This window comes from Leiobunum rupestre, chromosome 9 (genome assembly GCF_980474605.1).
Source record: "Leiobunum rupestre chromosome 9, qqLeiRupe1.1.hap1, whole genome shotgun sequence".
NCBI lineage: Eukaryota > Metazoa > Arthropoda > Arachnida > Opiliones > Sclerosomatidae > Leiobunum > Leiobunum rupestre.
The window spans coordinates 51,343,224-51,367,284 of NC_143392.1; the positions used below are offsets into that span (position 1 = coordinate 51,343,224).

The following is a 24,061-nucleotide window of genomic DNA, read 5'->3' on the forward strand; positions in this document are numbered from 1 at the left end:
GCTGGTTTAAATCAATGTGAACAACCAGAAAAAAAAAGAATTAATCAGTTTTCTTTAAACGAAATGATAATGTTTGTTATACGAGATATCAATTCAGAAAGTAATCGTTTAAAAAAGGTATTAATTTAATAATAAGTACATCAAATATTGTTCTTAAATCAGTAACTTAAGATAAGAACACCGTGAAATTATATTGACGTTTACAAGTTTGAGTTATTAAACGTAGTGTAGAATTCAATTTCCATAAAGAGTTTTTATCTTTGTTAGATCATTACGATTATTTTTTTAACTCCCAACCCATTTAGTGCTCAAAGTTACTTCTAAAAGAAACTTTTGTTTATATTGGTTAAAGTTAATTTCTGATTGTTTTGCAAATAAAGATTTACAGAAATTAAATCTTATGTAACATTCCTTACGACTTCGACGGAATTCTAAAGGATAATATAAATGAAAAATAAAGTTTTTTATGTAAATTTGTAGATGAAAAATAACTTGAGTTATATATAAACAGTAAAACTTCGTTATTAATTTGAAACCTCATGCAAAATCGGCTTTGCTGTTGTTTTGATATTTGTAAAATCGAAGGAGACAGCATTGTAGCATTAGCTTTGAGAACCTCCACCTAGCGCTACAATCATACATTTCTGGGATGGGAAAGTACCTCCTGTGCCACTGATCACCCTATTCAAAGATTCGAGCCAACGTTAAAATTTTTCTTTAGTATTTGTTAATATTATTTAAAGCTGTCAACAATTCCTATAAGGTATGTTTTGTCCATGAAATATTCTTACCATAATTTACTCTGCACTTTCTGTTCGTCTACGAATCTTTAGAAAGTAAATTTTTAACCTCTTAAATTTCCCTTTAAACAATCGATTGCAAACATTTCTCTTCGGGTTTTTCCTTTATTCACTCTCTTTGAAACGAAGCTGCCATATCAAAGATTTAAAAGAAATTGTGTAATGCTGTTTTTCAAAATTTCTACTATTAATTGTTAAATTTGCACCCAAACAACTTGTGTTCTACGATAGATAAAATTTTAAATTTTGACATGTGAACTGTCTCAGCAGACCATTGGCTAAGATCAAAGTGTAGTTTCAAATGTATAGTGGACAGATACAGTTAGCAAACATAAATTAAAATTTGGACATTTTTTTTGCAGTTAGAAATTTAAACGATAAGTCCGTGTAAAAAAGATTTCATATAGATTCAACAGAATTCAGCAATGGGTTGTTTATTCCTAAGGCGACTGATAGTTTTAAAGTTATTTTTAACAAGGTATCTACCTAATTTTAATGACTCTATCAACCATTTTTATATTTTAAAATAAATATTGGCTCCCTATTGAAAAGGTTGCCAAAAGGTTTATTTCACCATATAATCATTTAAGGGAAAAGTGGAGGCAGAATAAATTATACGTTTAGCCACTATTCGTACCCGTATTAATTAAATTTAATTCAAACATTCTTTTTTGCCTGTAACACTAGTTTATAAATAAGAATAATTGAATTGAATTCAAATTATTTTTATTAGGACTGATGAACAACGTGCGTTAATTGTGACTTTTTACGAATACAAAATCAGGGTTTTAAACTATAATTATTTATATGCAGTTATACAAAACCGAGGGGCTAGTCACACTGCGTAATCGGTGTACAAGCCCGTACCTTTGACTGCACTAATGAGATTACGCGTAATCTTTGGAGTCTGTACCTTTAACAGTGTTGATTACGCGTAATCGGTGTACAGGCCATCTGACAGTGGTTAGCCCCTCGTACAAAACCTTGTTATTTGCTTTTTAAATCAAAGGGAAAATAACTTTGAGTCACAAAACAAAGAAAATAAATTTTCGTATTTAGTTACAATCGTTTTAGTTAAGAAAGTTGCTATATGGTATTTTATTCCGCTATTTATCAGAATTATTTTACAACTTTCCAGCACCTTTTTATATCTGTAATTTGTAACCGGATAGAAAATAATTTAATAAGCTGGCAAATTTGTTTTGAATCCCCTCTGCAATGTTTTTGAAGTATCCGCTTCACCCGTACCTTACAGCTGTACAATACTCTATTTTATTCCTAATCAACGCCAAGTATAGTAAACGAAAAACTTTCGGTCAACGCAGTTTCTTCGCAAACGTTAAAAAGCCAGATAGTTTCCGAAAACATGCTTTTTTTAGAGTTTATACATAAAGAGATAAATTTAGCTTACTATCGAGAAGAATTCCTTAGTCTTTAAGATAGTTAACACGCTTCAAGGTGCCATTGGCTGTTAAGTACTTAAACTAAGTGGCTCATGTTTCCTTGTTAAGGATACTACGGTACTTTTGGCACTATTCAGCGCCATCTGATTATTGATGCCTCAAAGGTTTATTTTGTTAATATTGTTATTTAAGAGTTCGCTTTCTCTAATCGAGATAATGGCGTTGTAAGTTTTATTTAATCCGCAAATTTTTTTGTGTAACATAGGTTATCTATTTGTCGAAACATTATTTGAAGATTATGATTAATGGGGATCGGGCACTACCCCTGCGGGACCCCAAGGTTGAACACGCAACAATTGAATGTAACATTCCCGAAATGTTACACGAGTTAAGTAAGTAACTTTCTAGCCACTTTAGGACGCTGCTGCCAAGACCATAAGTCTCTTACTTCCAAAGTAGGATTTCGTGAGACATGCGGTTGAAAGCTTTGCGGAAATCTTGAAAAACTGCGTCAACTTGTCTTTGGTTTTCAACGAAATGAATAATCTCTCCCGTGAGAGATATGAGGTAAGTGCTTGTCGACCGTCCATTACAAAATTCATGTTGGCGATCCGATAAAAAGTTGTTTGAACGAGGAATATAAGTTATTTTAGAACAATTCAAAGATTAAAGAGAAAACACTTAAAAGGGCGATTGAACTACTATTTTCCACAGCAACTTTCAACCCTTTTTTGGGGACAAGCACGACGAGAGATGTTTTCCATTGCTCATGGAATTTTCCGGTCCTCAAAGTGAGGAAATATCGCTAAAGAAATTGATTATTGCGGATTATATGCCAATTACAGTGGTGGCCTTCTTGATCTTTAGGTTTTTGTGGCAAATCTGTCGTCCGTTTCTCCAATTGCGAGATTGCTGAAGGATTCAACGAAAATCCGCTACAAGCTTGGGTGCCCGAAGTATTTTTAGTAGCGCCAAGGCTGTAAAAGTACTCAGAAAATCGTCCTGCAATGTCTTTATGCTGAGTAATTAAATCTACATTTCCATTCCTCTTTTCACGCTCGTTGATGAAAAAACATTTTCCGGGTTAGTTAGTATGTCATCTACTATGTAGTTTTCGGACATTTCCTGGTATACTTTTTACGTAGAGATTTGAAAATGTTAATAACAATAATAAGCTCGAGGGGTCCGACATGGGTTTAAATCCCGTACTCTCTAGATAATTTTTTTTTATAAAGTTTTAAATCAACTTGAAAATCACGAAATCTGTGCAAAAAGCAGTTCCAAAATATCGAAATCAGTATAAAAACAGAAATCAACCGAAAATTGTGCTCTAAACTCTTAAAATCAGTTTCTGATTTAATTAAAGATACCTTCGTTTCAACAACAATAGCAATTAGTTAGCCTTATGTCATAGGCTCAACAGGGTTAAAAATGAAGTGTTATTTTATTTAAAATTTATCAATAAAGATAAATTTACGAAGGGACCTTATAGTCCAAGTATTTCGTCAATAGAACAAAAAAAATTAAATCACATAATGTAGCATTTTAATGATGGCCAATCCATTACCATTCCACGAAAATGCTTCTTAAATATTAATCACACTATTCTAAATTAATCCTTTCACATCAGTTATTTGACATTGACGTTAGCCTCAATAATTCAGGCGACAAATTGAAGCTATGATGCTTGGTACGGTTACGCGGATTAGCTGAAATCGAATTATTGAGGGCTGCCTAGAGCCTGCTAAGATGGATACTGTTCTCGTAATTGATATAATACGTACTTATAGAATCAGCTATTTATAGAAAGTTTTAGAAATTAGTCCATTCGCCTAGCTAATTATTATCAGGCAATTTCTTTTGAAAAGACGTTTTATAATTTCAAACCAAAACTTAAATTCTGAAATTTTTACAATAAGTGTATTGACATCATTTGCGATCGTATTTATAGTCTTGGGCGGTTTTAAAAATAAATTATAGGCGGGAAACTGGACCTTTTTAAAAAACGGCAACCGGCGCGGTGGAGAAAATAAATTGAGCTTAGTTTATTTGGCAAACTTCGTTTCATAAACGCCTATCTTCGCTGTCCCATATAGTATCTAGTCTAGCCTCCTCGGCTCTGTAGGTGCCGTCTCTTCCTTAGTTCCCTCCCTCGCCGCCTGCTCCGTCCCGGGCCAGATGGGACTTAGTTTTTAAGTTTCCGTCAGCGCTACATCCTATAGGCAGCGTGCAAAATGGAACGACCTCCCTTTATCCGGATTCCGCGCGACTGCGAAGGACAATCGAGGTCCCCGAATAGAAATCACTCCATCCAGCAACCACGAGCCCAACATTATCATCAGCCGCAGCCGCATCTGTCGCGAGTTCAACCTTACCTTGAGAAAAGAGTGAGTGCCTATTTTTATATTGTTTCCCGTTCTTATTGTTTTAAAGAGCCCCGGAGAGCTTCATTTTCCCGCTGACTTTGCGCGAATGCTTCGTCGGTGGTTTTGCTTTACTAAATAGCCGTGAAAAAGACAATTTTAATTCCCCCTTGTTTTTTTTCAGTCTAGAAGAATAAATAACAAAATAAACATCAGTTGTTTGTACCGAGATTCCTACAGTAGTATCGTTCACAAAGTCGTTTCGAGGTTACGTGAAAGACATTTGTAATTTGAGAGCGGTATAAATTTAAGTAAAGATGACTAAATTACAAATTAAACAGATGTTAGTCTCCAAGGGTGACTTTTCAAACGTTTTAAAGAACTGGAGAGCATTAATGTTTCTATCTTTCCGCTGGTGGTTTTGCTTTGCTAAATAGCCGCGAAGAAGTCGATTTTTATCTCCCTGCTTTAATTTAGTTGGCTAAATAACTGAGATTCCTATTATTCTATTTCCCAAAAAAGCTTTTGAAGGTTACCATGTAAGTGTGATTTGTAAAATTAGAACACTATTCAATTTAATTAAATTAACTTAACTTTTTAAAAATTAAGAGATGTTAATCCGATGAAGTTGAAATACTTGAAAAAAATAGCAAAATCCGTAATAAAAAAGGAGCAAAAAAGCTAAAACCTTACAAATTTGAAGCATAATCCATAGGTGGTTTTTACTAACTTTAGTCCAAAAAAGCCGATTATCGTAATTTAAACTTCTAATATTATAGAGAAGATTTTTATCTTTGATAAAGGCGTTTTATTGTGATTTCTATGCGTTAGAAATTTAGAACGAGTTAAGTATGAAGTTAATCTTCTATTATTTTGATAAGGACCTATATTAATTTTAAATATGAAGTACAGAAAATATAGTTATTTCCTTAAATAACAGTGGTTTTTAGTTTAAAATTGTATGTATGATTATAGTATTTTAAATTAAAATTGCTTAACTTTTATTTTTTAAACGCATTAGAAATAATTCGTTGATTTTAAACTAAATCATTTTGATGAAGATTTATATTTTTTGAAAATGGCATGGTTTTTCAATATTATATTATTCTATAAGAAATTAGAAAATATTACCACTGGAAGGGTAGCGTTTAAATGTTTTCGATGTAGATTTTATATCCTTTGAGAATTTCATTAATAAAATAACTTACCTAATACTATTTTACCGTATTGTCAACATTTCAAGTTATGGATGAGGATTGTGGTCAGCCTTAAAATATTCCCAGGATTGGTTTAATATTCAATATTTTATTAGGTCAGTTGGAATTCTGGGTCCATGTTAAATATAAAAATGTTTTGAAAGTCATAATAGCGCCTTTTTATTGCTTACACCTCTCAGAAGAATTTCAATGGATAGAGTACAATTAAGGTCCCACTTTAATGGGAAAACTTAAAACGATATGATGACATTTCTGTCAAAGTAAAAATTGGTTTGAAGTTTCAGTTTAATTAAACTTTTAACACAAACTGGATGTCATCCAAGAATATGTCCACTATATCTATTTATATTTTCAATGTTATCTATATAATTTAGTTTTTAGTTTGCAAGGTAACGATTTATAGTTTGTCTAGATTTTTTAATCTTCAAAAATTAAATTATTATTGAAATTATAACATTTACTATTAAATATTGTCTGTTGAAAAAGTTCATTTTTATAAGAATCAATCGATGCACAAACAAAAATATAAAATTTATTATAAAAATATTTTATTTCAACTTAAAAATACTTTAAGTCCTAAGGTAAGAGCTAATCACTATTCGTAATCGGTGTACAAGCCAGTTTCTTTGACTGTACTAAACTGATAACGTAAATGATTACATATTTAGCACTACCAAAGGCTTTACTCGCTGTTATCGGTGTAAAGAATTTGAGGAAGTGGCTAGCCCCTCAACCTAGTGTCATTAGGACTTTATTGCCTAAAACCGAAAGTAATATGTAGAGCTAATGAAAATATTTATAAGACCCGTTTTATTTAATTTATACTTCATATCAGAAATTTCCATTTTCCTCCAAAGTAAAGATATGGCATCACCAGCTACCTCATCTCTCCATGGACTTGATAGATCACATTTTCCCTCCTCTACTATAATTCAAGATCCTTCCGCTAGCCGTCTATGGCGCTAGGGTAGGGGCGCTGAGGAGAAAGTGATGTTGCTAAATAAATTGGCCGGAGTTGCGTGAAATGTTCACGTTTTAATTAGTTGTGGGTAGAATGCTTGTCTAATTTATCAAATGATTCACGTTGAATACCGAAAAGACTCCTCTATCAGTTCTCATATAAAGCAGGGAAAGTCCATTGACGGTTGCGAAAAATCAACATAATTTTTTATTTAAATCACCGACCAAAGTCTATTAGTTTATTTCCAATAAAACAGTATTTAATTTTCACAGTAATTATTGTATCGATCAGTTCTTTCCTATTTATAATGGATACTTCAATATTTTCGTCTTTTCTCTTATTTGCTTACACGCTAAAAGAAAGAGAATAGACAATGAATGCTATATGAAGACCTTTCTTATAACATTATCTATGCGTTTTGATTTCTGTCTTATGAAGCTGAATTAGATATCGAAATAAATGCAAAATTAGTTGCACAGGGCGCTACAATTTGGCGTTGTAAGTTTTTAGAAAATGTGTTTCAGAAAAACTGAATATCTAATATTTGTCAACTTGCAATTATGCTGCTTTAGTATAAGGTAAACTAATACGCAACAAATGTTTTGCCTGATCGGAATTGGCTTAATGGTTAACCAAGTTTTTGTTCAGTTACATTTCACTCTCTCATGATCTAGTTTTTCTAGTTACGGAAAAGCAATAGCATCAATGGCATACTGGGTTCACTTTATTTTTTGAAAAAAACTGACAAAAAATTAGATTTAATTTACCGACGTCATTTAAGTTTTTACTTTAAATTTCAGCGAACTTTAAACCATTCACTTAATAAGTACCATTTTTATTTTAATAATAGCCTGTTTTGTCAATGAACAAAAAAGCTTGTTTATTTAAAGGATTTCCGTTATACAATGTTTAAATCAACAAACATTTCTAAGTCCATGCAATTTGTTTTTTTTTTGTTTAAAACTAATAAACTGTCACACTATTTTCAATTAAGCTTGCAACAATTTTCCGCAAATTTGTCAGGATACTCTAATACTTAAAAAAATTGCATAGCGTGTACTAAAAATGTCGAAAAATAACAAAACCTACGAAAATTAAAGGATCTACCGCGAGTCAAAAATTTCTAAATACTTGGCAAAGATACTGAGTTCCCAAAAGATTTTAATCGCAGTAAACCACCCTCGTTTCCGTTATATTCTTAGTTTTCGTTTGGTTTTATTTTTGGATTTGGTAAAAGCCGTACGTTCTATTACCAATAAAGACACATTTCACTTAATTGTGTTTGGGCTCGCTTTATTTTCAATCAAATCCAGAATTTAACCTCATTTTACGCATAGCTTTCCGTCAAAGAAAAAGTTATATTTGAATAACATAAAAAAATTGTAATTAGGCTGGGTAAAATTGATAAAATTAAACAACGTTGAAAAGGTAAAAATACCAACAACATTTCGGGAAACTAAAATATATTTATATTTAATTTTAAAACTTTCAGGTCACATTAATTTTTTATATTCAGAGTAACAGAAATTAAATTTTAAATATTGTAAATACGACACAACCGAAGCCCCACTATATCCTTGCAGTTTCTGTCTGTGGCTGAAATTAGTGGATATCAGATTCGTTTCTACTAGTTTCGCGAAACTAAAATGACTAATAGATTTCGGACAAATTCCGATAACTACAGCTTATTTCCATTTAGAACATTTACACAAATAACTATTCTATAAAAGAGAGGTAAAACGAAAGTAGACAACCACACCATTTAGTAAAGACTAATTGTTATAAATAATTTTTAGTATCCTCAGCATAAATATTCTCCAGTTGGTTCTGGATTACAGAATACAATGTTTATAAAAACTAGTAGGTTCTAGTATTAACCGTTTTAATATATTTCTTATCTCAAGAATCTATATCGGAAACTTAAAACATGTACATGGTATATGGCGTAGGTTGAAACCAAAGGTGCTGACATAAGTTTAAAATTATCAGGAAAAATCGGTGCCAAATGTTCGTGTGCCTAAGTCATAAACAGTTTTTCATCAACCCTAAACACTGTGCTTCGTGTACCTTATGTTAAATCAGTCCTGGAAGAAATAATTAGTTATACTAAGGTTTGGAGTGACGTGGAATTAAAGTCATACTCTAAAAGATAAGCGCTTCTAGCGAGATAAATTCTCAACATACATGTAAAAACAAATCATAAAAAACGCTTTACTAGGCCAATGACTTAATTCGGAGTCCAACAAAAATGTAAGGTAATTCTAGTTAAAGAACGAAAAAGGAAAAAAAAGTAACTGACGATAAGGACCTGACACACTTTTATGTGAAAGGTAATTATAAACTTCTGGTGTTGACAACGGAATGACCTACATTTTCATGGAGCAAAGACTATTTTTGATTAAAGGCCAAATCGTTTTTTTTTTGTCTTGTATCGACGTAAAGGTGTGTTGGGTTTTATATTTTCTTTTGGCTCTTGAACTTCTATGAAATTGAGCTCCTTGCCAAGGTGGAAAAAGTTGGCGATCATCATCTCTCACATCTGAATTTTAAGTGGTGTCGTTGGTCCAACCTAGTCATTCACAACAAAGGCTTATTAGCTACAATATTCATCGACAATGTATTTAGGTATATTTCTGCGTTGAGTTTGCAATTTGTTTTCCTACTGCTTTAAAACTTGTTGACGATAACGCTGGTATTGAGTAAAGAGAGCTGTTGACTCGCGTGGCATGAAGGCCACCTGAAAAAAACATTAAAAAATATCTAACTTAGTCTTATTTTGAACCAAGACAATGCTAAGGCCACGGAGCTGAACTTTCAAGATTATGAGAGAGAAGCCAATTTTTAGGAAATAAGATTTCGTCCTCTATTGGTGACTTTTTCGAAAAAGCCTAGAAAATATTTTTATTCCGGTTGAGGTTCAGGTTTCAGCGGTTAATTGTTTTAAAAGTATACTTTCAAACATAAAATATTAAAATACAAATTTTCAGTAGTTTCAAAAAGGAATAAATTAATCTTTTTGTTCTGAAGAATTAAAATTTACACATTGTAAAAAAAATAAAAAAAAAATTAAATATTTTTGTTTAAAAAGTATTCTTCAATGTTCTTTTAGACCTAAATACGTTCTTGCTATTTTATTTTCTCTTAAGGAGACTACCCGAGGTGGTTATCACCGATTTTGTTGAAACTCGGGGGTTGGGTAGACCTTATGGTAGTATAAATATTCCCAAAGGAAAAAGTTGCAATGGGCTTTAGTTTTAATATATCAACCGAAAATGTTTTTGACCTCTCCTTTTAAAAAAGCATGGGATTTTCTCGGTTACCCAACTTTTGTTAAAAGTTAACCAAAATTGATCATTTTTACCAAAAATTGTTAATTAATTTTACCTAAAATTGGTCAAATTCATCTTTTTGGGTAAGTTTTGAAAATGTAATTTTTTTAAATTTTTTAAGTAAGTAAGTACCCGGTGAAACCAAGAAAATCCCATGCTTTTATAAATGGAGCTTTTTTGTTTTGAGAGATCAAAAACATTTTCGGTTGTCATGGGAAAACTAAAGCCCATTGCAACTTTTCCCTTTGGAAATATTCATACTACCATAAGGTCTACCTAACCCTCGAGTTTCAACAAAATCGGTGATAACCACCTCGGGTAGTCTCCTTGTTAGTCGGAAAATCCACCATTTAAATGTCCTCTTATGGATTTGGTATACGAACACAACATAATGTTCCACCCCGCCCTAAGGGCTTATAGATTTAAAATTTTTGAAAATCAGATTCCGGTTTTATAAACCATATTTCGAATTTTTGAAAATCAGATTCCGGTTTTATAAACCAGATTTCAAATTTTTGAAAATCAGATTTCGGTTTTATAAACCAGCTAATTTCGTATTTTTGAAAATCAGATTTCGGTTTTATAAACCAGATTTCGAATTTTTGAAAATCAGATTTCGGTTTTATAAACCAGATTTCGTATTTTTGAAAATCAGATTTCGGTTTTATAAACCAGATTTCGAATTTTTGAAAATCAGATTTCGGTTTTATAAACCAGATTTCAAATTTTTGAAAATCAGATTTCGGTTTTATAAACCATATTTCGAATTTTTGAAAATCAGATTTCGGTTTTATAAATCAAATTTAAAATTTTTGAAAATCAGATTTCGGTTTTATAAACCAGATTTCGAATTTTTGAAAATCAGATTTCGGTTTTATAAATCAGATTTCGTATTTTTGAAAATCAGATTTCGGTTTTATAAACCAGATTTCGTATTTTTAAAAATCAGATTTCGGTTTTATAAACCAGATTTCAAATTTTTGAAAATCAGATTTCGGTTTTATAAACCAGATTTCAAATTTTTGAAAATCAGATTTCGGTTTTATAAACCATATTTCAAATTTTTCAAAATCAGTTTTCGGTTTTATAAACCAGATTTAAAATTTTTGAAAATTAGATTTCGGTTTTATAAACCAGATTTCGTTTTTATAAATCAGATTTCTAATTTTTAATCGACTTTCGATGTTTTAATCATATTTTTAGGAAAATCTACGGTTTATTTATATATTCATCTCCTCGTTTGTAAAACTCGTTCAAAAGGCTGTCACGGCGTTTTACTTGGATTGATTTCGTACAAATAACTAAACCTAGTTTTTTTGTCCCGTATAAGTACGGATTAACCTTTATAGCTGGATTTATAGCGAGGAGTGTAAGAGTAGTCGGAGAATTCCTCCAGGAAGGTTACCGTCGTGTAGATGTATCTTTGCCAACGCGGTTCGCGAAAACAGCTCGAAACGCGGAAGAAAGTTATTTTTAATCTGCCGCGGATCTTCGAGAGAGCGTAAGTCCCCGGAACCCAAATCTATTTTTTGTCAACTTCGCCGCGGGTTTTTTTTAAGATCCGACCGAGACGCCATTTGGAAATTACGAGAAATAAAATCTCTTGATCGTTTCCTGGCCGTCCTTGAGGCAGTGGCAGAGCGAAATTCTGAAGAAAAAAACTTGAGTGTGTACGTGAGTGGGTAAAGAAAATAAGCTGCAGAAGTCTCCAAAATTGGCAAAATCGTACCGTTCGTCGATCGCTATTGTTACGAATTGAAATGAATAAACCTCAGTGACGTAGCCCGAGCATAGTAGACCCCACGACCCCGTTGGGGTCGTACAGTAGTAGCTATGAGCCCTTCTTATTTCGCATTTCACATTTTTCGCCACTTCGGAAGTTTTTAAGAAAAGTCACGAAGGCCGACTTTTGATGTTTACTAAAATCTTACAAGGAGACGACCCGAGGTGAAAATCACCGATTTCGTTGAAAGTCGGGTATAATGTACACCTCTATGTAATTTGAAAACCTGCAAGGGAAAAGTTGCGACGGGCTTTCGTTTCGCCATGGCAACCGAAAACAGTTTTGACAACATGATTTGGAATTAAGATGTGGGGTGGCGGAGTGGTTAGCACTTTCGCCTCGCAGCAAGAGGAGCCGGGTTCGATCCCAGCTTGTGGCACTGGGTGAAAACTCGGAACAACTCCTTCTGCGTAAAGTTTGCAAGTTCTCTCCCCACTGGTTTAAGGGGTTTTCCCCCGAGATCTTCGGTTTCCCCTTCCATAAAAACTTGTTGAGGTTAACGGTAATAGTTAGTGTAGGGAGCTGTTGGCTCGAACGCGTGGCATGTAGGGCTTGTCACCACCCTCCTACGCATTGTAACCCGGCCACCTGAATTAAAGGCTTCAAAAGTCGCTTGATGACTTAGGCCTAAGGTGGTGCCTTGGGTATTAGCCTAGCTGATTATTATTATTATTATTATTTTCATTGAAAATAATATGGGAATCTGAAGGATTTTAAGGGTTCCTTAATTGACCAAATTGCATTTATACTTTATTAAATTTAATTTTTTAAATCAATTAAATTTTTTTTAACGTTTTTGATATTTTCAATTGAAAAATCCCAAATCATGTTGTCAAAAACGTTTTCAGTTGCCATGGCAAAACGAAAGCCCGTCGCAACTTTTCCCTTGCAGGTTTTTTTATCGTACATGGAGGTGTACACTATACCCGAGTTTGAACAAAATCGGTGATTATCACCTCGGGTCGTCTACTTGTTAGTGAATTAAATATAACTTTGAGATTGACCGTGTAGTAAAAGTGGTATCTTCCCATTCGACCGAATCCCCATTAGACCGAATTTCGCCAATGTTTTTGATGAAATTAGCCCAAAGGCGGGTTTTGAATTTTTCTAATTTCACAATTGAGCGACCGCTTTAAATAATTTAGTGGAAATAGTTAGGCCTGGAAAAGGAAAGGAAATTGTGTGGTAGTGGGCAAATGAGTTGACCACTTTAAAAATTGATTGGTTAGGTTAGGTTAGGTTAGGTTAGGTAAGGTAACACTGCATGCCGTTCTGACAGTTGCTGAAACGGATAAAACCGAATCCTAAACCCGGAGAAAAGCGGTTTTTTGGGTGGATTGGTACAATCCCATTAGACCGAATCCTTAATTCACCAAAGTGCGGCTTTTTCGGTCGAATGGGATTCGGCGCAATGGAACAGATTCCTAAAAGTGACTATCACAAAAAATTATCTGTAAAATTTACAAATCAAAAATGATCATTTTGAGGGGAGCCCTTGGCAACATCGATTTGGTAGGCCATTGGACAGGATTCTGGTTCAGAGGGGCAAACATTTAAATAAAATATATAAAAAAGTAAAAAGGTTGTTCATATAGCCATTCATTGGGGGGGGGGCAGGTACCACTTGTGCCCCCTACAACGCCACGGTCGGAGGCTCCAAAATTGCTCACTACGCCACTAATAAAACTTTCTATATATTACAGCCAAGTACTTGAAACAGACTTTACAGCGCTACTTCAGTAGGACTTGCAACTTAGGCTATTGCTTGGGCTCAATAAAATAGGCTAATGTAGAGGTCGACGTTTGAATAAGAAATTATCCAATTATTTATTTTTATTCATAACCGCAAATTATCCAAAAAATATACAAAAAAACGATTATTTTTGCATGTGAAATCGTTGTTTATTCATAAAAAAACAATTAACCCAACTTTTTAGAGTTAATCGAAATTTTGCCGGTTAATTTATTCGTTCCGCCGACCTTTAGGCTAATGTTCATTATTCTTTTGATTATATTTTCTAAAGCACTAGATTTAAGAACCTTATTTGTAAATACATAAGTTTAGCTACATGTACGTGAAAAACCTATTTGCCCCGAGTTACAGAAATTAAAATACAATTTAATTTTGTCAAAATAACCATAGGCAGGAAGCTTATTAACTTCGATGAAAAAATTATATTTGAGACTTTAAATATATTTAATTCCTTATTTCACTATATACAACGTTTGTTTAAATTTATAACCGATAAATGAGTATGGTTTATCTCACATATCTATATTCCCGATCGACTTCTATCACTACGCCCTCTTTTGATTGCCGTCGAAACCTAAATAGGTGCTAAAAACGTTTGGCAATCACTAGTGCAAGGATTTACACGAATAACAAAGCTATGATGGATTAAAGCTATTAAAATTTACTATTTTGCAATTTATATTATTTTACACTGTTTTGGTTTCCTTCGCGGTAACATAGAGCCATTCCGACACCCAGATTTTTTCTTAATTTTAAAATAGCAGACGAAAGAGCAAGGCAGCGCAGCGTCATCTAGACTCGTCTCGGTCGTGGTGTGAATCTGTTGACGCGATATCTCTAAGGCGCCTGTATGATATTTTCTTAAAAAGAGGAATTTGTTTCTAAAAACATTATTTTAGCAAAATCCTTCCAGCTGCAGTTTGTCGTGGAATTAACTACTAAAGCTTCTACAAGTATGGCCGAACGTTGGGAACTATTATAACAAAATCCATTGAGCCTCTCATAATATCTTCATTTTAAACGGCTACCGAACCAGCCACAAATAATCCTACTTGATTGTAAACAATTTGCTTGTGAGGAATTGATCCCAAATTTGACTAGGGTATTAGATAGGCCTGTGCCATTAGTGGTTTTAGACAATCGAATCGATTATCGAGTATCAATTTTTTTTCATCGAGTATTCCTGTCAAGTGATATTGAAATCGAGTACTTGATTATGGTTAACTTTCTCTTTATCGAGTTGAGTAACAAAAAAAACTCGAGTAATATTTTTACGAGTCGGGTTATCGAGTACTTGATTAGTAGCTGGTTTTATTCCAAGTAATTATGAAATTAAATTTAAAATGGGTATAAAGTAATTTTCAATTCTGAAAAGAATCCTTTAATTTAAATGAACCACAGTTTCCACAGCTTTGTAGGTACCGTTTTTTGCCCCCCAAAAAGTTGTTAAAACTCCTAAATCATCTTTGAAGAAACCATGATAGAAAAAACTAATCCTCAACCAGTTTAGAGAGCACCTTATTCGAGTAATCGGCTACCCGACTATACAAGTTTTTGCTACTCGGTAATCGACGAGTATTCCCAAATTACTTATTCGAGGTCGAGTTCGAGTACTCGCACATTTCTAGTAATAGAACTTTTAACGGTGGAATACGTAAAACTTACACATCGTAGGGATATAAGTATTTATAAACTACATTTTCTTGATGTAACAACTTTAAAATATCACTTTATTGGATATGCAATTTTTTTATTTTATGTGTATTTAATTCTATACTTTGATTTAATATAAATTAATGTATTATTGGAACTTTTAACCGCCAACCTCACTAGTTACATGGCTTTAAATTTCTCGAACAGACAGAGACCTAGCAAAAATCGACCATTTAATCTCCCTAGTGCCGAAATAACTGAGTAGGGCTGAGTAGGGATGCGGTAATTCCAAAAGTTCAAAGGACTCAGACGAGGCGATAGCAAGGTCAAGGTTGTCAGTGGAAGTCTAAGGGCGAGGAAGCTAAAATATATGCCACCTAAGAGCAACCTGTCAAAAGTTGTGCATTTTGTTGTGTACAGTTTTCATTGGTTAGACGCTTAAGCGCCGGATGCCGTCAGAAGGGGAAATTTTGGGAATTGTCCTCCCCCTTTCCGTAAAACGCTCAGCGTGAATGTTCGCACAATGAAATTGGTTCACTTCACTGCGTTAGCGTGTTAAAAGGCTAGCTGCGTTGAGCGTTCTCCTTGTGTTTGTTGCTTCTAGATAGCAGTATATAGATTTTCAACCAATACAAAATTTCTGATATTGGTCCCCACGTAATTAATTAATGCCTGTTCATGCTCGGGGAAAAAATACATTTGCTGGTCTTTTGAATTATAAATCTCAATATTTATATAACCATATTTTAAAATCAAAATAAAAGTTAACCTATATAGTATTTATAGTTGTATATTGGAAATTTTTACAAGTAAAACTTTTCGAAATTTTTAGCTATGCCAAGACTTATGAAAATCTCTAATTTTAATATAATTTTATATAGCTAATAGTTTTATTAGTGAAAATTGCCAAATAGATATAGGTTAACTATTATTTCGATTTTAAAGCAATGTAATATAAATATTGAGATTAATAAAAACAACTTAAACATTAGTTTTATTATTTAAACGCTCTCCTACGAAGCTGCGATGCAGCCAGTACTGGCCGTAGCCTACGTGATTTAATCACCATGGCCTATGCTACCGACAAGGCCTGAGCTGTAGATTCAACGTATATGCGCACCTAGCGGGAATTGGCGGCGAATTCGAAGGACCATAAAATGTTTGTTATTTGCCGAGCATGCACGGGCCTTGATTAATTACGTAGGTAGTGATCAGAGTATAATCCTGGTGGCATATATGTTGCGACGAACTAAAAGAGAGAGAAGAACAAGGAAACGAGAGAAAGATAGTCCATGTGAGTGATAGCGAGATCTAGAGAGAGAGGGAGAGGGTGAGACAGAGACGCGGAACTAGCGACAGGTTGCGTAGAACGCCTTTACTACGCGTTGTATACAAGTGAGCGCCATCTGTTAGTATAAGGAGAGTAATTCTTCGGTATTTCCGCGTTTTAAATAGGCAGGCAGCGATTCAGCAACACTCGGCTTAAGATCTATAGATCTGAGACGGCAGATTTTGTCCAAACCGAAGCGCTTTTTCCTTCGTCTTGAAACCATTCTCAGTGCGATTCTCGAAGACTATGCTGATATAGTGCGCTCTTCGAAAAATACATTTATTCGTTGAATTTAACGGCGAAAATCTTCCGAAAACTTCTAAAAAATGAGTAGGGGTGTTTTAACCGTGCATTTAGAGCGGGATGGGCAACAGTCTTCCTGGGGTTTTAGGCTTCAGGGAGGCATCGATGTTGGACTACCACTTTCTATACAAAGGGTGAGTCTTTCCAGAGTGTGCGTTGAAATATTAGACATATTAAGGTACAGTGGAACTCCGGAAGCAATTTTTTAAATATATTTTTAATATAGCTTAAAGAACATTTTCATAATATACGTTTCGTTAAATTATTTTTGGTAAAATATCATAGGAATGAGGCTTTATGAGTGTGAAATAAAAATTTAAACATATTAAGTAGCAATGGAACTCGGAAATAAATGTTACAAAAGATATTTAACCTTTAATATAGTAAATTTATTTATTTTCTACACTTTTCTGTACCTAATTCTTCGATAATACAATCTGGAAATTATTATCCATGACTCTTTAAGTGAATGCATTCAAAATTTAAACATTAAAAGTTGCAGTGTAACTCCGAAAGAAACGGTTAAACAATATAATGATCTGAAATAAAGACAAATTTAATGGGATATTTAATTTTTTTGTAACTCAAGCTCGGAATGAATCTTTATGAGTGTAAAATCAAATATTAAAGATATTAAGGTGCAGTGGAACTGCGGAAGCAATGTTTTAAGAAAGATTTATCTAAACTGAAAAAAAAACGTTAGTTTTATCTACGCGTACCTATAAATTATATTAAACAAGCAAAGTACGTTGCTTTTTAACTACTGAAGCAAGGTTTAAAAAGATATTGATCTTAACAAAATATAAGTTTTTTTTAAACGTTTCTTTAAATTCATTTTTGAAAACATGCTTGGAGTGACTAGCCATGGTTTTTTAATAGTGTGCAGTGGAACTCCAAAATATTTTTTTATAAACGATTTATATCTAACTAAAGAAAAGTTAGTTTCACTTACATAAGTCTTAAAATTTAATTTTTAGTAAAATATGCTTGGAGTACCCAGCCATGAGGATTTAAAGAGTGTTCAATAAAATATTAAATCTGCCTTTTAAAGTGCAGCGGAACTCCGGAATCAATGTTTAAAAAATATGTATCTGAGCTAAATAGACGTTATTTTTATTTATATGTGTCTTTAGATTATTTTTCTGATTAAACATTCTTGGAATGATTAGTCATAAGTCACCTTTTTTCTCATTTGACCCTAACTTCGTCTCGGACCCCTAGGTCTTGCCAAGATCGTGGTCGCTCTGCTTAATCTAACTCGTTCTTTTTCTAAAATAATATAGTTGGTAGTTGTATTCTAATATAAACTTGGCATCAAATATATATTTGATAACAATTGTTTTGAAATATCTTATAGTTTATATCAGATGTATAAATCAAAAATGTGTTTATTAATACTTAGAAAGAATGACTATGCTGAGACGATTTTAAGTGTTGTTCCCAATCAAGCACACGCTTGAACAGAATCCTTCGTCACTTAAGAGTCAATTGATCCATTATAGCATTGGTGCCCTAATACTTTCAAGGCACTTGAAGCACACGGGGGTGAACTTCGGTGAAGCTTCCCAATTCACATTCATTCTAGCCAAGTCTAAGTAAATACTCTAGAATGAACAAAATAAAGATCACTTCTTTTCGATGCTAAGGTAAATATTTCTGTATTAGAAATGCAATATTTAGCAGAACCCGGGTGAGTTTCAATGTTCTTTTATTATTTCCGTCATTTGCCCAAATATTGCTAGGGCTATATTAGAATCAACTTTAGCTTTTTATAAAGAAAACTATTCGGTAGCTTGGTGCCAAGTATACGACTAATACTTGGAGTCTCACAAAATTCACAAAGAATGTATTCATAAAGATTTCTATAACTAATAGGTGTAATCCCACGCGTCTGGGTAGCAAAGAATGCTGCGGGATATTTGAGGAAGATCCAATATAATACTTTTCTAGTCTAAAACCCAAGGTACCACAGCATCAAACATCCAATGCCATTAATTACTGTAGCTGGGTTAAAATTCGAAGGAGGTCGGCGGCAGGGCCATCATTTCTGCGATCCAACTTGGAAATGGGGAAACATAAGAACTTAGCAGGAAAACCTTTTTTATCCGGTGAGGGGAAAATTAGCGAAATCAATGCGGAAAAAGATGTTCAAGGTTTTCACCCACTGGGCCACTGCCACAAGCTGCGATGTGCTAACCACTCCCCACTCACGACCAAAAGTGAGGGTTAAGTTTAAGTTTCGTTTTGAAATAAGAAATGAAGAGTACTATATTCTGCATTTTTATTTGAAATAAATAGTATTTCAAATTTTCAATATTTCTAATTAATTTCTCAATATTTTTTTTAATAAAAAAAAGTGGATTTAACCATGGATTTTTTTGGTGGTTTAAACTAGACTGGCTGGTTCTTGCCAACCCGTCCGCCTTTTTCTACAAACCATATCTATTGTCGTTGTTAATAAGCCGTCAGTTTACATAATCTGCACATAGTACCATTTCACTTGGTATTGCCTAAATGGCAACCCAGAAAATCGATTATTTAACTAACGCAAATAGTGTTTATTCAAAATATAGCAATATTATAAATAAAATCTTTACAAAGGTTTGTATGAAAAATAACAATAAATGACTCATATTTAAAACCCTTAAGCCTATTGGATGATTGTATGAACCTGGACGCACGTTTTGGCGTGAATCCCAGTTTATATTTTAATAGAGATAAGCGTGGAACACACATACGTAAAAATTTGACGGAAACGTAAAATGAAAACGAAAAAGAATGTTACGTATCCATTTCTGTTTCATGTTTTGCCACACATCATGACTTGAAAAAACGCAAAACACCTATTGGCTTATTGAGAGCGTAAAAATTTTTGAACTTTATTCTTTGCAATACGCTCATTTAAGTACTTTATTAGACAATTAAAAATTTACCGAAAATTGAAAAACGATTGTGTTAATTAATTTTTACTTACAAATATATTTTATTTAACTGATAGTGTCAGATCAATGAAGCACTTCAGTAAAACAGCCTGAATAAGCTAAAAAACTGGCGGGCCATCTATTATTTGAAAAGAAAATTCTTACTTAAAAATTCCCTACAAAACGTAACATTTATCTGATTTCAAAAACTGTCGTAGATGGCGCCACAATAAATTATTTATTATTGAATACGTATAACACAAATTATATTATGTCGGGCGATATCGTACAATTTTTTGGTCCTAATGATTTTTATAATGGCGTATTGAAGGACCTGAGATCGATCCAGAGTCATAATATTAAGACAATTGATTTCAAATTATTGCTCGTTGCGTTTTAAAGTTATAAAGAAAGTGGATTTCTGTATAGGGTGCGGTATAGTTTCTAGCGTGTTCGTATTGGTAACTTAAGGATTTAACCATAAAATCTCGTTTGTCGAATCAGTAGCGGCGCTAGCAACAGGCAGCAAAGATGAGCCAGGTTGTATCCTAGCTTATTGCAGTGGGCTTGGGCTCGGAACAACTCTAAGAGCTTGCAAGTTATCTCCGCACTGGTTAAAGGCTATATTCTCAAAAGTTCTTCAGCTCCCCGTAAAGTGGAGGTTCACCCAGTAGCGGCGCCTGGGCCTACTTGAAATTTTGGTAGAGGCCCCTAAAAGTCGTCTTAAGAGGCCTCCAAAATCTAATATATGGGCCTCCAAATTATTTAATATCAGAAAATTCTGTATTTTGTTTGCGTAATAATTTATTTATTTATAAATTTTTCAATATTCAATGCGAGTGATTCGCTGAACGGCACTGCTGTTTTTATTCCTTTCAAAGATACGAGTAACTTTTCTTTGGCAGTAGTTAATTTTTTAGTTTTAATTTTTCACGAGCGCTACTATATCCAAATTGTATCTTTAATTTTATCTTTATCTCCATAATTTGGGGGGGGGGGGTTCGAAATGGTTGGCCTACTTCCCCGAAAATCCTGGCGCCGCTACTGTGTCGAATGTGAGATGCTGAATAGGCATACGTGAAGAATCTTAAATTTCTTTTATTTTGAAAGCTCTACTTAGAGTATAGTTCAAATTTGTTTTCAATCAATAGAAAAAACTACTAACCAAAAGTAAGAGGCAACTTTTTCATTGTACATAATTTTTAATTCTAAAATACTATTGCGTAACTAATGTTAGGATTTTTGACTCTCCGAGTTCAAAGTTAAACTTTTCTCTAAAACCGACAAGCTCAATTATATTGTACATCATTGCCACTCTACCATTTAGGATTTTAGTTGGGTGTTTAAACTTATGTTTTAGGCAATTGATTAATTAAACCAAGTAAAACAATTTCCCGAAATATGAACTTTTACTTTGGCAATTCAGCTCATTTGTCATTTAGATTTTAAATCGTTCTAGATATAATTTATTTTTAAAATACTGTCTAAACCTTGAATTTCTCAAATCTATTGGTCATACGGAAGCTATAATTTCAAAATATTAATTCAAATTTTGATATTTGTAGAGACATAATCTATTACCGCCTAATAAATTATAAAATGAAATTTAATTTCAAACTTAAGTCGTTAGTTATCATATACAAATTTCAGAATAATTAATGTTTAATAAACTTTGAATGAAAGATATTTTTATAAATGAATTCATGATTTGAAATTTGTCTCGCTTTCTTTGACCTTGACCTACTTTTTCTTACCGTCTATCTAAAGTTGGGGGGGGGTCAGAGTTCGTATTAAAAGAAATTATTTTTAAAAACAATTAGTAGGTTTGTATTTTTTTGAATACTTGACAAAAACTGTTTTTTTTTCCTTTAGCTAAATATGAATACTATCCCGTTTAATCTAAATAAATAAATATAATAGTGTATGTTGCTAGTTATTTCCAATTGGTTTCTGTATATTAATAATATTTAATTAAGGGGCGACCTTTGAATCATAGGGTGGCACAGTTGGTACCGATTGGAATCGGGTCCAAATTTGGAACCACACCTATCGCGTGGCGATTGCAAGCTTTTTCACGGCTACATAAATCGATTTCCCTTTAGTTCTTCGGTTTTCCCTTTTCAGAGAAATCTTGCAGATTTTAACGGTAATTGTGAGTAAAGGTAGCTGTTGGCTCGCGTAAAATGCAAGACTTGCCATCAGCCTCCTACGCACCGAAGACATAGGCCTAAAATGGTGGTTTGGGAATTAGCCAAGTTGATTATTAGTTTTGTGTTTAGCATATTTCCACATCTGGGATGGCTCACAATCGATCACTTCCGGTTTCTTAAAAATATCAAGAAATTGTTTAAAAAACTATCTTCTTAAATATTCATACTCTCTTAGTTAAACCCAAACACTCTCCACTGACGGCGCCAGTGGTAGACAAAACTTCAAAAAGAGTCCCAAGTAAATATAAAATGATAAAAAATTGTGACTGTTTAACTTTTAATTTCTGTAAAATTCTAATGAAATTAATTGCAAACAAATTGTTATTTTGATGAGGTATCACCATATTTCGCTTGTATTATGAAATAACCAAATGGCGTAACTTTTGTGTTTGAGGAGGTGCTGGAGCCACCTCAAATGTTTCTGAGCCGGTATTGGCATTTCCGAAAATACCGTTTTAATTCTTAACCGAAAATTCTTCATTTAAAGATCATGATAGTGGAAATTGAAATTATTTAATTATTATACAGGGTATTTCAAAAGGTTATGCAAAAATTTAAAGGAGTTGTAGGGGGGGAGTTGAGAAGTATGCCTTTTTTCCAGAGAGCTCCAAAGTGTGGCCTACTAGCCCCTGGAAGTAGGCTGCAACTAGCACCAAACAAAGCAGCAGGGACTTTAAATAATGTTTAAGTTTCCTTTTTTACGCGGGTTAACTCGATTTGATTTCAAAGTTCTTTTTTACCCATCCCACGAACCCAAACCCTTATTTTCGCATTTCCCTGCTGCTTGGTTTTGTGCTTGCTGCAGCCCACTTCCAGAGGCTAGTAGACCACACTTTGAAGCTCTTTGGCGGTCTTTTATTTCATCGTAGGAAAATGAAAAAAAAGACATAGTTCTCAACTCACCCCCACAACTCATAAATTTTTTTGCATAACCTTTTGAACACCCTGGTTACTAAGGATAGTTAAGTTAACGTACTGTTTAAAAAAATGGTTTTCCGTTCTAAAATGTTATTTTCCTTTTATTATCTTAAGCGGCCCTAAAACTTCAAACCCTGTCGATGCCACTAGAAATAACTCCTTCCAAGAGGACCTTAAGATATAAAATAAATATAAAAATATATTTTGGACCTACCTAACCAAAAGCATGATGATGTAATTTTGTTTTAATAATATGAGTGTAAATCACAAATCAGCATGAACAGTTATAAGAGAAGAGAAGTGTTAAAGAGTTGAAACCAATTTAAGGAAAATCTCGCATCCATCAGTCTCCCGTCGGAGAGTAGGCTCAAAAACGACAGTAAACAAAAATCTTGCCAAGAATGTAATTAATAGACCGATTTATTAAGCAAATGTCTCCTGCAAAGAACACACACTAAAAATAGCCTACGCCCTCACAAACGTAAGTTCAAATTTAAGATCACTACAGTTAGTGTACACCTACCCTCGGAAATTTTTTGAAACGTTTCGATCTCGCAGGTTTCTAACGTTCCGAACACGCTTTGTTCAGACGTTTGATTTAATAATAATAATAATAATCAGCTAGGCTAATACCCAAGGCACCACCCTAGGCCTAAGTTATCGAGCGACTTTTAAAGCCTTTAATTCAGGTGGCCGGGTTACAATGCGTAGGAGGGTGGTGGCAAGCCCTGCAAGCCACGCGAGCCAACAGCTCCCTACACTAACTATTACCGTTAACCTCAACAAGTTTTTATGGAAGGGGAAACCGAAGATCTCAGGGGAAACCCCTTAAACCAGTGGGGAGAGAACTTGCAAACTCAACGCAGAAGGAGTTGTTCCGAGTTTTCACCCAGTGCCACAAGTTGGGATCGAACCCGGCTCCTCTTGCTGCGAGGCGAAAGTGCTAACCACTCCGCCACCCCACCAATTCGTTTAAGAAATTAAAGCAATACAATCATAAACGTACACGTGAGTTTTAAGCCAACAGATTGCCATCTTAAAACACTTGGTTATATTGCTATCATACGTGACGAAACGCTGCCAATTTAAAGTTCTGTAACTTCAGTTGAAGCGATAT

General features: G+C 33.7%; 1 protein-coding gene across 5 annotated transcripts in view; it reads left to right on the forward strand.

Annotated features, from left to right (window-relative positions):
- Positions 1-4,272: 4,272 nt before the first annotated feature.
- The window catches only part of LOC149930853 (uncharacterized), a 44,811-nt gene continuing 25,022 nt past the window's right edge, over positions 4,273-24,061 (forward strand). For 3 of the 5 annotated variants that reach the window (XM_090158205.1, XM_090158208.1, XM_090158209.1), the window contains exon 1: positions 4,273-4,590. In XM_090158205.1, coding sequence (XP_090014331.1) covers positions 4,438-4,590 — 153 coding nt within the window. In that variant the 5' untranslated portion in view covers positions 4,273-4,437. Of the gene's footprint in view, positions 4,591-16,699; positions 17,030-24,061 lie in introns of those variants that run through there. The other 2 variants (XM_090158207.1, XM_090158206.1) reach the window with 2 other exon arrangements.